Genomic DNA, 16,040 nt, shown 5'->3' with positions numbered 1-16,040 from the left:
TAAGAAAATAAGAAACCTTCAAAGAAGAGGTGAATAGCATAAACAATTTTCTAATAATCTAAGTTTCTTCATTTCACGCAGGTTTGAATGATTTGTTTGTGATTGCCTGTCGATTTATGGAGGATTCAAGAAATTTTATCACTCAGAATATGATTTAGCTCATCTTTTCCTTTTTTTTTTTTTTTTTTTTTTTTTTTTTTTTTTTTTTTTTTTTATTTTCTGTTGCTTCATTGCATTTCGAAGTTATGAAAAATAGTCTTTTTAGAAAAAAAACTCTGTTGTTTTCGATTTTGTGAAATGGAAAAAAAAATGAAAAATGCATCATTTTTGAGTTACAAAATTAAAGGAGTTTCATTTCTTCAAACATTCACAAAATAATCTGCAATATTCAACGATAAACCAATTTCATAATATCTTTGATAATACTCTAAAGTTTCATAAAAGCTTGCGATGGAATCTTCGTATCCCTCTTCTTCCAACTTTTCGAACAATTTAATTTTGTTTTTCTTTCTTTTTGCTTCATCTATTCCATCTTCCTTCTCTTCTTTCATTCGCAATGGAATCGCAACAAAAAATGATAAGCTTTCATGTATCATCGTGTCATCCGTTGTTGGTTGCTGAATCTCCTCTAAGGCAACATTAATAGCTCCTCCTTTCACCAAGTAATCAGTCTTCACAGATTCGCATATTGCTGCTTTTCTCAAGAAAATAATGCATCTCTCACAAATATTTCTGTAATTATCCTTTGCTGCTCGGTAAACCTCAACAATGCTGCCAATAAGCCCAATAAATTCTTCATTCCACATGTTGCAGTAACATAAGAAATTGAACAATGCTTGCAGCCATCTGTTTATAATTTTTTCTTCTTTCGTTTCTTTTCCTTTTTTCTCTTCTTTCCTCTTCCAATCCAGACATTTCGACAATTCTTCCAGTTCTCTTGCTGCCTCTCTCGCTAAATGCAGCTCATTCGCAGTGTCCATTTCTAATCTTCTGAGCAAAAACTGCCAAGCAGACTGATAGGCAAGATGTGTCAGATTGTGATGCTCCAGATGGTATTGAATGATCTCTTTGATTTCATTCAAATACAATTCTTTTTCAATTTTCTTATAAAAACAGAAGCCATTGTCATAAAAATATATTATTTTTAAAAAAAGAAGGTCAAACATAATATCCATCAATGTGACTCAATGCCAAAAGTGCCATTTCCACTTCTTTTTGAGCTTCCTCGTTTTCCTCCTTATTCAAAGCAACTTTTATCAGGCAACGCACGCAAAATGAAAGTAAGCTCGGAGGGAAATTATAACTGAGAAAAATATAGCATTCACAAAGATCAGCAAGTAGCTTTTCATCCTTTCCTTCCTTTTTCTCATCTTCTTTAGCAATCATCTCTTCGAATCTTTTGCGCAATAAAGATCTCTCAAAGCTCCTACCCCACAGGTTCATCAGAGACTTGGAATATCCTATGCTCTTCAACACTAAAAGGGAATATTTCAAAGATATTTTCTTTTCTTCAATCATTTGATTTATTCTATTGAACAGTTCTTTTGTGAAAATGCATCTGAATTCTTCTTTATTCATATTTTCAATCATTCTATTCATTTCAAGGATTTTCTGTTTCTGATCTTCCTCATTGCAAAATTCAAGCTCAGATAACAATTCTTCAATCATTTGATAAAACACAAAAAATTATCCGAAAAAAAAATAAAATACGCAAACTCAATGTTTGATTTTTTGGTGGCAATACTTGCAATTTTTTAACTGTATTCCCGATGTCAATCATTTCCATTTTGAACAATATTTTTTCCACTCAAATTGCAAATGAAGTAACCTTCCGCAGAATTGAAATTTTGAAAAAAAAACAGCTATCGCAAAAATTAAAATTGAAATCATAAAATTGCATTTTGAAGAATGCAGAGTTGCCACACCTATCGATGTTTTTCTTTTGACTGACTCTCATTTTGGCATATCTGATCAGACAGATAAAAGTGAGTTTTCATTCATATGAATGAGAAATTTTTCTTATAATCGTGTTCTATTCAATGTTCATTTCAAACCATAGAAAAATAATTTTGAAAATAAATATGCATTTTTATTGTGAATAAGCGGAAATATTTGTAAAAATTTATAGCAAAACAAGTGTTTCACTTGTTTTGGAAAAAAACACTTCAAGAGCTCGTTGTTGCAATCAAACTTCCAAAACAACTCATCGATGAAAATCGTCAAAACAAATGCAGATGGAAGAAACACGAACTCTTTCAAAAAAGAAAAGAAGGAAGAGAAAAAGAGGAGCTGAATTTCCTTATTCCATTTCAGCATTCGAAGAGACAGAAAGAAGCGAATGGCCAGATAAAGTTTTGCTTCTTCCAATAAAGACGTATTTGCCAATTTTGAGAAGAAGATGAAAGTGCCACTTTACACAACCAGAAAGAAAATGTTCAAAAACAGAAAATGTGAATGACAAAAAATCTTCAATGAGAGAATTGAAAAGTCAGGAAAAGAACTCCTTTTTCAAGTTCAATAGACGTCAACAAAAACGCAGCGGAAACAGTGTGGAAAATATGTCAAGCACTTTCCGCTTTAACTGATTCGTCGTGTAAATGGTAAGTGAACTTTGCCAAAGGCAGGTCGTGAGCCAATCCAACGAAGCTTTCCCAATCAAAAACAAAGAGAATATCGAAGATATTCCAATATGAATTGGCAGATCCTCCAAATAGAATTCTTTCTGAGTTCATTCAAAGCAGAAGAATAGATAAAGATTTGCCTCTCAGATGAATATGAATGGAGCAGAAATCAATCGATGATTGAAAGCATAAGCAGAAGACGCAGAAGAGATAATATTCAAATGATTTGGCTGCCGCAACGTTTTGAGAATTTCCATAAATTCAAATGAATAGCTGAACCAACGATAACATTCCCATCCTCCTCCTTCTCCCAATTCTCTTTCCTCTGCACCACTTGCTTCTCCATAAACTCCATGACTCTCTTCTCCTTCCTCATTCGTTTCGTGCTGAAAAATAACAGAAAAGTGATATTCCATCTTCAGAAAATTGGATTTCCTCATCCTTTCCTTCTGCTATTAACCCTTCTTGAGCATTGAAATGTGGCCATGTCACAAGACTCCAAGACCATTCACAGAATGCTTTGACCAAGCCAACTGCTCATTGTATGCTCTTCATTCTTCCCCATCGAGAGAGACTTTTGAATTCTTGGAATTTCACAACAAAGTGCCATTAAGTGCTTCACATAACATGTTGAATTGTCACGAAATGATATCCTTTCATCGAACTTTTCTCTTTCGATGCTTTCTTCATGAGCGAAAGGAACAGAGAAACATGAACATCGAGTTGGTGGTGGAGAACGTTCTTTTCCAGTCTGAGCTGCAGATGCTGTGAATGCGCTTCAATTGTTCTTCTATCTGTTTGATCTGTTGATGACATCCTCTCCACTTTGGTGTATGCACATTGCCATTATCCCTTTCGCCAGACGGATAAAGTCTCGCCGACTCCTTCTCAGAACAATACATTGGCAGCCGAAGCAGCAAGTGCAATGAAGCAAAGTGAAATGGAAGAGAACGATGAAAAAGAAGAAATGACAGAAATTGTGCTTTACATGAACATATTGAGTGACGATGACGAAGCAATTGAAGAAAGTTGGATTTTTTTTTGAATATGAAGAAGATGAGGAATGTTGATTGCCTTGAAAGAGAAAACGTCATCAAAGGTGGCGTTACTGAAGAACGAGATATCAACAACTGAATCTGGTGAATAACATGATGGTTTGGAAGTTGATTAAAGCGGATCGAATGAAACAGTCCGATTATTTCAGAGGCAGATGACGAAAAGGCTGAAAATGCAAATCCTTCACTCGCAGTTATCAATGGCTGGAATCGGTCCTCTGCTTCAAATAGCCCACAAGAGATTAAAATTTATGTCACATAAGCAAACAAAGCAGGTGTGCCATCAAAAGAAGAAGAAGAAGAAGATGATGATGAAAGCACAGAAGAATTATTCCATTAAATATTGCCTTATGATTGCAAAAAAGTCGAAACAATAAAGACAAAGCAGCATGTTTTCTGTCAACCCTTTTTGCAAATGGAGCAAAAGCATGAGACGGAAAATAGTTGAAGTCCACATTGTTTGTTTTGTAATTTTCGAAGAACAAGTGTATGGACTGAATCAGGAGCTGCTTATCTTCCTCGTCATAATTCAAATTATACAATGGAAAACAACAATGCTTCGCTTTCAAAAAAATATTCCACAAAAAAACAGGTGAATTTTTACCTAAAGCAGAAATGGTTGTCTCACTCTCGTTTATGTGGCCAATATCGTGTTTTATTGGTCTGGAATGAATCTATCATCATTGGCAGAAAATGTCTCTCTTGTCTTGTCCATAATAACCAAAATTGCTCCCCGATCTTTTTTTCCAAATTTCCGAGCAAATTTATTCCAATTTTATTTTCCATAGAATTCCATCCTTTTCATCTTCATCCAAATGTTTAACTTTCGAATTTGATTTCATCTCTCATCCCAAACAAAAACAACGAAAAGAATTGCCCTGGAATAAATTCCTTTATTTAATAATTGATATACAATTATCGGATCCATTCCTACCGTCTTGCTCTGCAAAGGGAGATTAGCCATTTTGAAAAAAAATCGTATTCCTGGGCTTTGGAAAGGTTACGGATGGTGATATCATCATAACCAATAGAACTATTAAAAGTACATACACACTGAAAATTTCATTCAAAAATAAAGTTGTTGGATTTCTTGGCCAACCAATTTCAAAAATATGATGAAAGCACTCCAAAATCAACGTATTTTCATCATTGCCTTCCGTAGCCACTCATAATAATATCGTCTATTTTGCAGAAAATATCTGCTCACCGTTCTCTCATTTATGCAAGGAATATTAATGTTTATTCAAATCTGATGATCTGAATATCCATTACTGCAAACAAGAAAAAATATTTATCGTTTTTTCTTTCTTTCTTTCTTTGTAACGACTTGTTAAATAATACTAACAACATAGAATGGTATAACAACTTATATTTTCATGTTTATTTTGAGTTTTTATTTTGCGCCAATTTCTTTTATCCAATGATATGTGAGTTCAATGCGAATGATAAATTTTCATTGTTTTCTGGATGCAATACATTTTCAAAAATGCAGACAATGAGTGTAACCGAAAGGTTCAATGGTTTGCGCTCATTGTCGAATTCGAATTCTTGATAGTTACGATTTTATTTTTATTTTTTGAAGAATTGTTTTCTGAGCTTGAGCATTACGCTGAGGATGAGCAGAAGCAGAAGATCGAAGAAATTATTGTATTGATGGAAGAAATGGATGAAGAAGAACTTTATTCAACATTCACAAAAGAACTGTTCGAGAAAATCGATAAAATGATTGAAGAAGAAAAACTGACGATGGAAAATGCAATCTTGCTGTTGAAGCACATGGGATTTTGTAATGCGCTGAAAGACATATGGAATGATAGCTTTAGAAATTCTTTGCTGAAAGCAAGATTTGAGAAGATGGTTGCTGAAGAAGATGAGAAAAAAGGAGATGACGAAAAGCTTTTTATCGACCTCATTGAATGTTATCTTTTGCTTGATAACCGGTTTTCTTTGGATCTATATCACATCTGTGTTCCTTGCCTTTTGAAGGTTGCATTGAAGAAAGAGGAAGATGAGGAAACGCAAAAAGAAGTGGAAATAGCTCTTTTAGCGCTGAGTTGCATTAACTCATATTGTGTTTGAATATTTCTATTTTGTTTTTGAAATTTTTTCTAATTTTTCTTATTTTTGAGCAGGACATTGAAAGAGATCTTTATCTGAATGAAATCAAAGAAATTATTCAGTATCATCAGAAACATCGGAATCTGACGCGACTTGCCTATCAGTCTGCTTGGTCATTTTTGGTGTTCAGATATTGCAAGGGTTTCTCATCTGAAATCGTTATTGTGAATGAGCAGCATTTTGCAAGAGAAGCAAGGCGAGAATTGGAAGAGTTGTCAAAGAGTGTGAATTGGAAGAAGAAAGAAGAAGAGATGGGGAAAACAGAAAGGAAAACAATAGATATTATTTCGAGATGGATCAGCTCGATTGGTAATTACTTCTACTCATGTCATTTGTGGAGTGAAAAATATACTGAGCTTATCAGCCGCATTGTTGATGTGCTTCGAGCATCAAGAGATAATCACAGTGAAATATGCGAGGAATGCATTCAATCATTTGATACAGTTACAGGAAATAGAGCTGTGAAATTTGATGCCTTGCTGAAAGGTGGTGCCATTGATGCTGCTTTGGAGGAGATTCAGCGGCCAATATTGAATATAAGTATTATAAATGAATTTATTTATTTTTTTCATTTGATTTCATTGCATTTCAAAGGAAAGGGAGAAGTAAATACAAAAGAGGAGGAAAGAAAAGAATTGAAAAGGAATGTGTTTGAAAAGCAAGAAGAAGAGGGATTCGAAGATATCATTACAAGCTTTCAAAAAGTGAATAGATTCTATTTTGATGATGATACTGTATTCATTCAACTTTGAATAATTCACACTTTTTTTAAGTCTTGAGGAAACGAAAAGATTTGCAATATGTAACTCAAATTTTTTTTATTCTTTTTTTCCATTTCACAAAATAGAAAACAAACAATCATTTGAAGAGTTTTTGAATGAATTTTGTTGAAATTTCTAAAAAACGAAAATAATAAATGAGAAGAAAAATTTCAGAATTGTTTGCTGTTCTTGATTTTTCGCTCAACGAATCAAAACCAATTGCTTTTTGAATTCATTTTTTTAATGTATTCTTCTCAATTCAATACCAAATCTCTTGATCTTCTTCTCCAATATTCTTTTCTCCTCCATTTTGATATTTGTGTTCCTTCCCGCAGCTTTCACATCTTTCTCTGAAATTTCTGTCAGCTTGAGAAGAGAAAGAAAAAAGCAGCGAAAGAGACGAACATATTTGAGATTTGTATAAATGAGGGAAAAAAAGAAATCTTCAATTACAATTCTGTTGAACATTACTCAAATGAGATGGAAAAATAGTGAGGGCTTTGAAAAAGAAGCATTCTCATTGTAATTCTTATACACTTTTTGATGAAGATGTAACTGGGAAGGTTGAAGAATGAAGAGCAAAGAAATGTTAAAAAAAAAAATTCCCAAAATTTGATCTGACTGATTTATGATGCAATAAAAAAAAAACGATATATTCATTATAACAAAATGTGAATGAAAAAGCAGTTCTTCTTTGTGAAGAAGATGAAGAATGATAATTTTTGTATTGTTGATGATGAATAACTCATCGAAGCTTCAGATTAATATTCTGTAAATGATAAAATTTCCAATGAAGAAGAAGATGATGAAGAAAAAGAAGAAAACGAAGACGAAGAGGAAGAGGAAGAAGATGAAGAAGATGAAGAAGATGAAGAAGAGGAAGAAGAGGAAGAAGAGGAAGAAGAGGAAGAAGAGGAAGAAGAGGAAGAAGAGGAAGAAGAGGAAGAAGAGGAAGAAGAGGAAGAAGAGGAAGAAGAATATGAAATGAAAATGTATTTTCAAAGGAAAACTAGAAAGCCAATATAGAATTGTTGTCGTTTTTCAGTTAATTTGCTGCCAAAATGTTTCAACAGCTTCGTCAATGACTTTCAAAGAGTCTTTTCCAGAATTTTTTTCTCTATTTCAAATTTCAGAAGAAGGGCTCGCATGGGGTTGCTGATTGTTTATTTGAGATTTCCAAACCAAAAAAAAAATGAATAAATGTGTTTGAACAAACTCAAAGAAGAAAGTGAAATGGAAATTAAGACTTTCAAGGGAAGTACATTTGAGAAACAAAAAGACGGAATATAACTATTCCAATAGCATAAGAACGAAAAAAATATCCGATTGGCAGCCATTTGAATGGAAAGAGCACCCACAAAAAATAGAATCTTTTTTTGACTGCTACAAATGAACGAAATAATCAGACGGAATTCTCGAGATATTATACCTTTTTTCCATCACAACAAACAGCGCATATTTTTCGATGATAGCGTCTTCGTATCCTTCTTCTTCAAACTTCTCAAATATTTGCATTTTTATCTTTTTTCCTTCCTTTTCTTCGTATTTAGCAATTGTCTTTTCCTTCAAGCTTTGAATCAGACTCATCAAGAAATATCGCCAATCCTCCAAAGCCCCGTCTTCTGAAATCGTTTGGCACATGTCCTCCAAAAAAAGATCGACTACCCCACCTTTTAATAACACATATATTTGAATTTCATCACACATCACCATTTTTTCAAATAAATGAATGAATTCTGCTCTAATTTCTCTGCTTTCAACTTTTATGACTCTAAACAGCCTCACAAGGCATCCAACTAATTCAGCGTATTCTTCGTGATTTAAACTGTAATTATTATGAAAGAAAAACCATAGCGTTACGCACCATCTCAAAATGATGCACACTTCTTTTGTCTTTTCCGGGCCCTCTTCTTTTCTGCTCCAATCAACACATTTTAAAAGCTCGTCCAATTCTCTTGTTGCTTCTCTCGCAAAATGCAGCTCATTCACAATAACATCTTCCAGCTTATCGTCCAAATGTTTTCTGTTTATCAAAAACATCCAAGCTGACTGATACGAAAGGCGCTTCAAGTTGCGATGTTCCTGATGATATTTGATGATTTCTGTGATATCTTTCAGATACAATTCTTTTTTCATATCCTATTCCAAAATTATATCCAAAAAAATATTAATAAATATGTAGTAAGAAAAAGCATTCATACAAGAAGAGGATTGATATTACTCAAAGCCAGCAGGGCCATTTCTGATCCATTTTGTGTTTCCTCGCTTTCTTCCGTATTCAACGCAACTTTCAGAAGGCAAGGCACGCAAATAGGAATCAATTCTTTTGGTAAATGTATGCAAAGCAATACAATGCACTCGCAAAGATCGACCAGCAGCTTGTCGAGCTTTCCTCCATTTTTGTGATCCTCGATAATCATCTTTTCGAATTTTATACATAACAAAGAATCTTCAAAACTTAAATTCCACAAATCCTTCAACGCTTTGACATATCCAGAAAGCTTCAATAGAGCAAGCGCGTTGACCAAAGACAATTTCTTTTCTTTAATCATTTTATCAATTTTTTCGAATAATTCTGATGCGAAAACCGAAGCAAATTCTTCACTATTCATTTCATAAATTATTCTGTTAAATTTATTAATTTTCTGTTTTTGTTCATCTTCAACGCACTGCTCCAGCCCAGAAAGCAATTCTTCAATAAAAAATGATGCAAAACATGCAACCATCAGGAAGTTACCTAAAACAACGATTGCAAACCAGAATATATTTCAACTATGTTCGTTGCCTGCTCTTGTGAAATACGCTGTAACCAGAAAACAATTCATTTTTGTATTTCAAATCAAAATTCAAAATGCAATAGAAATGGAAAATTTGACAAATTATTAATTCATATTATAGGCATGAATACATTAGCGCTCACACCATTCTTTTTGTACTTGTATTTTTGGCAAGTGATAGCAAAGAGTCACAACGTTTAATCTTTTAATGTTTGTTGTTATGGGGGCTTTGATCCTTCATTATTTTTGCATAAGTAGGAATATTGCCATAACTTTGAATTGTTTCGTAATAAATAAAAAATGGCATATGCACACTTAACAGCAATTTCTAATTTTTGCATATTTCATTTGTTTATTGCTTATAAACATCATTTGTGATGTTTTGAGTAGTTAAAAACATGCGAAAGTTCGTTAAAATAAATTTTAAATTTTTCAAAAATTATGAAAATGGGTCAAATTTTTTTCAGAAAATAAAAAAAAAAGCATAATAAAAAATCAAAATAAAATAAAAAAGTTTATCTTTATGAGTTTTCTGAATACTCAGAGGCAGATAAACCATCGCCTGGGTCAATATTATCGGTTTCACTTGTTTCGCTGTCATTGGAAATAATCGAATCATCCAAATCAGGAATTTCTTCTTCATTTTCTACTGTTTCATCATCTTCTTCAGCTTCTTCTATTTGTTTTTCTTTATAGAAAACAATTTTTGATACAAATTCTTCAAATCTCACAATTTTTCTCTTATTAATCATCCAAAAAGCAAGTTGATCAGCAACATATTTTTCTCGAATTCCATGGGGAGGAAAAAATCTTCTCATATGGCTCCATAATCCTTCAATTGTATTTGTGCATGCGTGAGTTTCTTCATCATTAAATTCTCTCTTGTGACACACTGTTAGATGATTGTATCCGAGACGAGAAAGAGATGAATATGCCTTCCATTCATCTGACATTATTGTTGAATGAGGCAGAATGTGCTTTTGAATGATAGGAATCAACGTCGAAGCAGAACGGTCTGGTACAATCATAACAAAAAAATTCCTTGTTTCATCCATTTTATCTTTTTTTCGCTCCACTGCACCAAAGACCCACATTTGTTTCTTTCTTCTTCCTCTATGATATTTTCTTCTCCTCAAAACACATTCATCTATCTCCACAATAATGTTTTCGCCTCCAAGAATAGTCTCATTTTGATTTATGATGTCCATCGCGCAACACCTCATAACAGATGACCAGTATGCTACAGAGTTCCTATGAATTCCCAACATTTCCGAGCAAAATTTTACACTAGCACCATTCCAAATAAATAGGATAATTAACAAAATCACATTTATTGGTATCCTGCTTCGATAAAATGACGTATTCTTGTATGCTGATTGCCTATTGCTTCATTTTCTGCAAACCCACATCATCCTTCCATAGTAACGCCGTAAATCCATTTCAATTCTGTGCCTTCGGCATTTTGGCTTGTTTTTGATGATTTTCTTAAATATCCATTTTTCAGATTTCTCCGAATTGAGAAACAATCTGAATAATTTATTTGTTGTTCTTCCTGGAATAGCAAGTGAATAATTTGAATCAGACACTTCTTCCATGAAATTTTTGATTTATCAATGATCAAAAATCCCATAAATATGTGAAAACGATAGATTTCAAAAATCAAAAAATCATGGTTTCCGCACATATTTCGTTCATGATATATACATTAAATAACTTACTTTATATTTATAAACTGTTTTTTCATTAATTTGAAAATTGCCGTTAAGTATGCATTTGCCTAAAAAATTCTGGATACGAACAAGTTTTTTCAAATAATTCAACTTGTTGGACGAAACATCTATGTTGTTCCTGTAATTACTCATTCTTACCACAAATATAATTTTCTTACTGATAAACCATGAAAAACCCGTAACAAGTCTGTCTTTCTCGTAATAACCTTGTCGGCAAGTTCCAAGTATATGGACCATCGATAAAAAATTCTTTTCATAAATTATACGAAAGAAAATGTTATATTACTTAATTTAAAATAAGTTTTATTTGTCGAAAATGCACTGTTAATAACTTACTGTTTTTCATTCAATCTATCCCATATATATTTTTTTAAACTTTTATTCATTTTACATTTTTTTATTTTTTCATAATTGAACACGTTATTTATTTTTCCGTTCTTATTTTTGTTGTGCTCATATCTTTTGAAATTCAAAATCTTTTCATATTAACTCTTTTCAATGTTTTTTCGAACAAGATAGACACAATCAAGTTTTTTCTTTCATTCAGGTTATTTCGAGCGTTAAAGAATACACGAATTTCGAAAACTTCAAAAAATAATCAAATGCAAAAAAATGCACAGTTTTTTTAGCAAATAAAATATATGCTTGAATATGTGAATCAAAATTCAGTTTTTTCGTTTATTTCATCGATGATATTGATTCCTATTCATATACAACAATCAGAATCTTTTGCAAAATATCATACATAAATTAAAATATTAATTTGCATAATTCTCAAAAAAGGAAAAACTCAAAAACAACAAATACGAAGACAAAGAGGATTTTTCAACAACCATTCTTTTATTGTTATCTTCTTCATTCAGATGCGTCAACAACGGAGCAACATATCCGTGTTCTTCGATATTCTCTCTTCAGAATAGCTACGTAATCGAAGTTGTTGAATGCATGTTTCAGACACTCGGCTCAGAAGGATGCAAAAAGGGAGGAGTGATGTCTTTTGAGCTGAAAGGGGCAGATGGACAGCTGAAGATGAGCAATGTGGAAGTGACAAACAGCATCTGTTGTAGTTCTGAAGGATTTGGAGGAGGAATCAATTTGACATGTGCAACAGACAACAATGACAGATGTTCATTTTCAGAGATAAGTGTTGGAGGAAACAGGGCACACAAGTGAAGAGACATGTTCATTGTGGTGAATGACCTGAGGAAGGGAGTGAATTCTGAATTGTTTGCATTTGTTCGACTTTCAAAGGATAAAGTAGGTCTTTGTATTTGAGCTTCTGCAATTCGTTTTTTGGGTTCTCTTTGTCTAATTTGGTGTTTTCTGATGATGAAACATTTGTTTGCAAAAACTTGAACATATTGAGCTCCGATTTGAATGCCTCTGTTGTTGTTGGAAGGTTGATGTTTGATTGGACTGAATGAAAAAACGCAAATGCTTTCTTAGGGGCAGATTACGTGAACTTTACAGAAGGCATATCTTTGGACAAGCTGCGATTCCAATACGCAAGTAATTCTGTTATTATCTTTTTGGATAGAAGGGATATCATTGGATGTGGATCGGAATGGATTCCTTATCAATCATTTATTGAAGGAATGAGGAATTTCAGAGAAAGAATTCAGTTCAGAGAAATCAAAATCAACACAAGTGCTGCCATTTCAGAAGAGTGGGACCTTTCAAACCGCTCAATAAGCCCAGCTGTTCCTTCTTCTCCTGGTTATTCTTCTTCTTCCTCTTCTTATGAGCCTTCCTCAGATGAATGCACAATCGATGTGGGAAAAGCTATTCAATCTCTTTCTGAGCCTTCTGAGGCTGTGCTAACAAGCAAGCTTATGCTCACCTTCACCTCCATCAACTTCTGCCTGACTTCGTCTTTCGAAACACCACAAAAGGAACTTCTTTTCACTGAGACAGGAACAGCCCCCCTTTGCAAATGCTCTTTTGCGACGCAGACAGCAAAAGAATGCATTGCCTTTGTGCTTTTGCATGTTTCGTCTAGAACACTTTCGATTGAAGAGTCCAAAATGGCTGAGCTCTCCTTTGCGACATCAGTTATCCGACTTGCTGCTCCGGCTGCACATTTCGTGGCAAGCGCGTTTTCTGTTGATGTTCTGAATTTTGCAGATGGATCGTTTATTTCTCTGGGAGATGCAGAAGTGAAGGGAATTGAGGAATCGAGTTTATCAGGGAGTGGCAAAGAAACGAAAGCGAGCAAAGAAGCGAGCGAAATCAGACTGGAGAATCTTCAGTGGCATCTCATCCGCAGCACAAACGCGAAGGCGTCGATCATTTCTTATGAGAGCGCGCTGTCTGTGGAGCTGACGATGGACAACTCGACATTCAGCGACTGCAACAGCGAGTCTCAGCTGGGAGGGGTGTTTTGAGTGTGGATGAAGGAAAGCTCAGACTCTTCGATTTGCAGTTGGGCAAATGAAGGCAGTGTGCTGGCGAATCTGTCGTCTTTTGTGACATGTGCGTGCTCAACGAGTGAAGGCAGAGGAGGTGCAATTGCATTGAGCTGCCTGGACGGTCCAGAACATTCAGAAGCGTCATTTTCGAAGAAAGCGAAGGCGCTGCCAATCAAATTTCGTCTGATTCGGCTTTCTTTGAATAGAGCTAAAGTTGCGAAGGATCTTTTCATTATTTGCCGATCAATCTCTGACCAAATCAATGAAACCCTATTTGTAATGGATTTCGAAGAACTGTCATTCGATAAGACTAATGCAATCTATTGCACTGATCAAATAAACAAAGCTCCTATTGATTTGGCTCCATTCATTGTGTTCTACAAATCAGAGCAAATATTTGTGTCTGCGGAAGAAGGGACAGACAATAAAGAATGTGGGAAAAGATCAGATCCGTGTGCCACACTCAGCGAGTCTGTGCGGCATCTCAACGAAGGATCATCTCAAAAATTGTTTGTAATGGGGAAAGCTAATGTTTCAGTTGAAACAATCATTCGTTCTGTGACAGTTCAGGCTGTTGGAGACACGCAGGCTGTCGTTTTATTTGACTAGGGAATCAAAAAATCAGATGGAAAATCGAATTATGTTGAATCCTCTTCACTGGAAAGCCAGTTATTGAAGATAAACATCGTATTTGGATCGATGTTTGATTCATCGCATCACTCTGTCTTTGGAGTGAGGAGCGGAAATCTGACGCTCAGCGACTGCGTAATCACGTCAGAAGAGTCAGTGAAGTTGGCAAATACCATTATATGTGTTGAGTGTAATTGTTGATGTTTAAATAATGTTTCTTTCTCTGTGATCAACTTGCAGGAATCAAGGAAACAGACATCAGCAGAAGTGTTTGGTGAAAAGAAATTTCTTTGGATTTCTTTTGCTTTGACTTCATCTGAATCTCCTTCAAATTTGAATTCTTCGTTATCTTTATAAAAGCAAAAAGCAGGAAAATCAAGAATTGAGATTTTCTCAAACTCCACTGCAGCATTGATTGAAGTGATCTTCAAAGAGCGGTCTTTATTTGTTGTGTCTGCTGTTTCCTCTCAGTTTCCAAATTCATTGCTAGTGCAAGTCATTCCTCTTTCATATCGCACAGAAGCAAATACTTTATCACTTCAATTTTCTGGATTACTTCCATAAATTAATTTCATTGAATTCAGTTTAAAAATTCTGTCAGTTGATCAAATAGAACGCAATTACAGTTTGTTGAAGATAGCTTTCAAGTTATGTTATTCATATCCTAAATTCAGGCAAAGAACTTTTCAAAATAGAATTTAAGCACAAAGATTTAATATGATTTGAATAATAACAGTCAAAAATGATGGTGCGAAAATTTATCAAAGAGTTTAAAGCTGATTATAATGAATATAATCTATAAAATTCCTTGTAATGGAGGATCAAGCTCCAATCCTTTATGAAAAAGATAAAATAAAAACAGAAAATTTAAAAAAATATTTGTGGGATAGATTGAATGAAAAACAGTAAGTTATTAACAGTGCATTTTCGACAAATAAAACTTATTTTAAATTAAGTAATATAACATTTTCTTTCGTATAATTTATGAAAAGAATTTTTTATCGATGGTCCATATACTTGGAACTTGCTAAAAATTTCTTAAAATTTTAAGGTTTGTGTAAAAATTTGTTTTTGCAATTGTAATATCATTAACAATAAATGTTTCATATTTCAACTCATTTTTTATCAAAATCCCATTGAGATTAAAATATTATTCAAAACTCGATCGAAAGTTTGATATCAAAAAGTATCAGCCATATATTTGCCAAATTTCATCTTGAATCTTCAACAACAAAAAAAGAATGTTAAACTATCATTCTATTAAGTGAACAACAGTTGTATTTAAGAAATATAGTTAGTGTTAATAATAGTGGACACTTTCAATAACTGTGGACAGTGGCTTTTTCTCAACAACCGTTGACAGTAGCTTTTTAATAATTAACCCAATTATACCCTCAATGAATATAAACTTATAAGTCAAACAAAAATTAAACAACTTGCTCTGCAGAATTTTGAAAAAAACATTTTCTATTTTTGGAGAAACTCGGAGAAATAAGATTCTCCGAATTTCTCCGAAAACTGAAAATACTTTTTTTTTAATTTAATTTTGATGTGCAAATGAAAAATACGATTCGTATTTGTTCACATTCAATGAGGGAACAATTTGGTTAATTGTCAAAAAGCAACTATCAATAGTTGTTGAAATAATGCGACTGTCCACCATTATTGAAAGTGTCCACCATTATTAACACTAACTATACATCGAAATATTTTGAAAAGTCAAAACCTTCCTTCTTCAAATGTTTCATCAGTCAATATTTTGTTTGAACAAGCTAATGTTTTCACGAAAAAAAAGTTCTATTTTTAAAAATCCTGGTTTTTTACTCATTGCAGTACTGTCAAAACCGGATATAATCACGTTGTATATAATCACATTCCTTTTATAATTATATTTTTCCTCGCACCGACATTTTTGGCCAATATTTCATTCATTTCACATC

At 33.5% G+C, this 16,040-nt stretch overlaps 6 protein-coding genes across 6 annotated transcripts; 3 read left to right on the top strand and 3 right to left on the bottom strand.

Moving 5' to 3' along the window:
• Window positions 1-359: 359 nt before the first annotated feature.
• On the bottom strand, window positions 360-1,386 carry MONOS_4021 (uncharacterized protein; the record flags this gene model as incomplete). Its single annotated transcript, XM_067874061.1, has 2 exons — window positions 360-1,103; window positions 1,165-1,386. 2 exons carry the CDS (start codon window positions 1,384-1,386, stop codon window positions 360-362), a joined length of 966 nt encoding a protein of 321 aa, XP_067726031.1.
• A 3,561-nt stretch (window positions 1,387-4,947) lies between these two features.
• On the top strand, window positions 4,948-6,723 carry MONOS_4020 (uncharacterized protein). Its single transcript, XM_067874060.1, has 4 exons — window positions 4,948-5,032; window positions 5,109-5,196; window positions 5,259-5,749; window positions 5,809-6,723. Exons 1-4 carry the CDS (start codon window positions 5,030-5,032, stop codon window positions 6,544-6,546), a joined length of 1,320 nt encoding a protein of 439 aa, XP_067726030.1. The 5' UTR covers window positions 4,948-5,029; the 3' UTR covers window positions 6,547-6,723.
• Window positions 6,724-7,938: 1,215 nt separating this feature from the next.
• On the bottom strand, window positions 7,939-8,975 carry MONOS_4019 (uncharacterized protein; the record flags this gene model as incomplete). The annotated part of the gene is made up of 2 exons (XM_067874058.1): window positions 7,939-8,694; window positions 8,757-8,975. The coding sequence occupies 2 exons, from the start codon at window positions 8,973-8,975 to the stop codon at window positions 7,939-7,941; spliced, it is 975 nt and encodes a 324-aa protein (XP_067726029.1).
• Window positions 8,976-9,853: 878 nt separating this feature from the next.
• MONOS_4018 (putative Uncharacterized transposase-like protein) lies at window positions 9,854-10,600 on the bottom strand (the record flags this gene model as incomplete). Its single annotated transcript, XM_067874057.1, has 1 exon — window positions 9,854-10,600. One exon carries the CDS (start codon window positions 10,598-10,600, stop codon window positions 9,854-9,856), a length of 747 nt encoding a protein of 248 aa, XP_067726028.1.
• Window positions 10,601-12,007: 1,407 nt separating this feature from the next.
• On the top strand, window positions 12,008-13,446 carry MONOS_4017 (uncharacterized protein; the record flags this gene model as incomplete). Its single annotated transcript, XM_067874056.1, has 2 exons — window positions 12,008-12,164; window positions 12,509-13,446. The coding sequence occupies 2 exons, from the start codon at window positions 12,008-12,010 to the stop codon at window positions 13,444-13,446; spliced, it is 1,095 nt and encodes a 364-aa protein (XP_067726027.1).
• Window positions 13,447-13,749: 303 nt separating this feature from the next.
• MONOS_4016 (uncharacterized protein) lies at window positions 13,750-14,079 on the top strand (the record flags this gene model as incomplete). Its single annotated transcript, XM_067874055.1, has 1 exon — window positions 13,750-14,079. One exon carries the CDS (start codon window positions 13,750-13,752, stop codon window positions 14,077-14,079), a length of 330 nt encoding a protein of 109 aa, XP_067726026.1.
• Window positions 14,080-16,040: the final 1,961 nt, after the last annotated feature.

Source organism: Monocercomonoides exilis (genome assembly GCF_001643675.1).
Source record: "Monocercomonoides exilis strain PA203 chromosome Unknown scaffold27-1312184, whole genome shotgun sequence".
Taxonomy (NCBI): Eukaryota; Preaxostyla; order Oxymonadida; family Polymastigidae; genus Monocercomonoides; species Monocercomonoides exilis.
The sequence above is the reverse complement of the archived record's forward strand: the minus strand, read 5'-3'. Positions and strand labels throughout refer to the sequence as shown.

What these genes read in the sequence shown, in the direction of transcription:
- MONOS_4020 (XM_067874060.1), top strand. An exon ending in TGTAACCGAAAGGTTCAATG is followed by an intron (nt 5,197 to 5,258) that starts GTTTGCGCTCAT and finishes TATTTTTTGAAG; the next exon opens with AATTGTTTTCTGAGCTTGAG. An exon ending in GTTGCATTAACTCATATTGT is followed by an intron (nt 5,750 to 5,808) that starts GTTTGAATATTT and finishes ATTTTTGAGCAG; the next exon opens with GACATTGAAAGAGATCTTTA.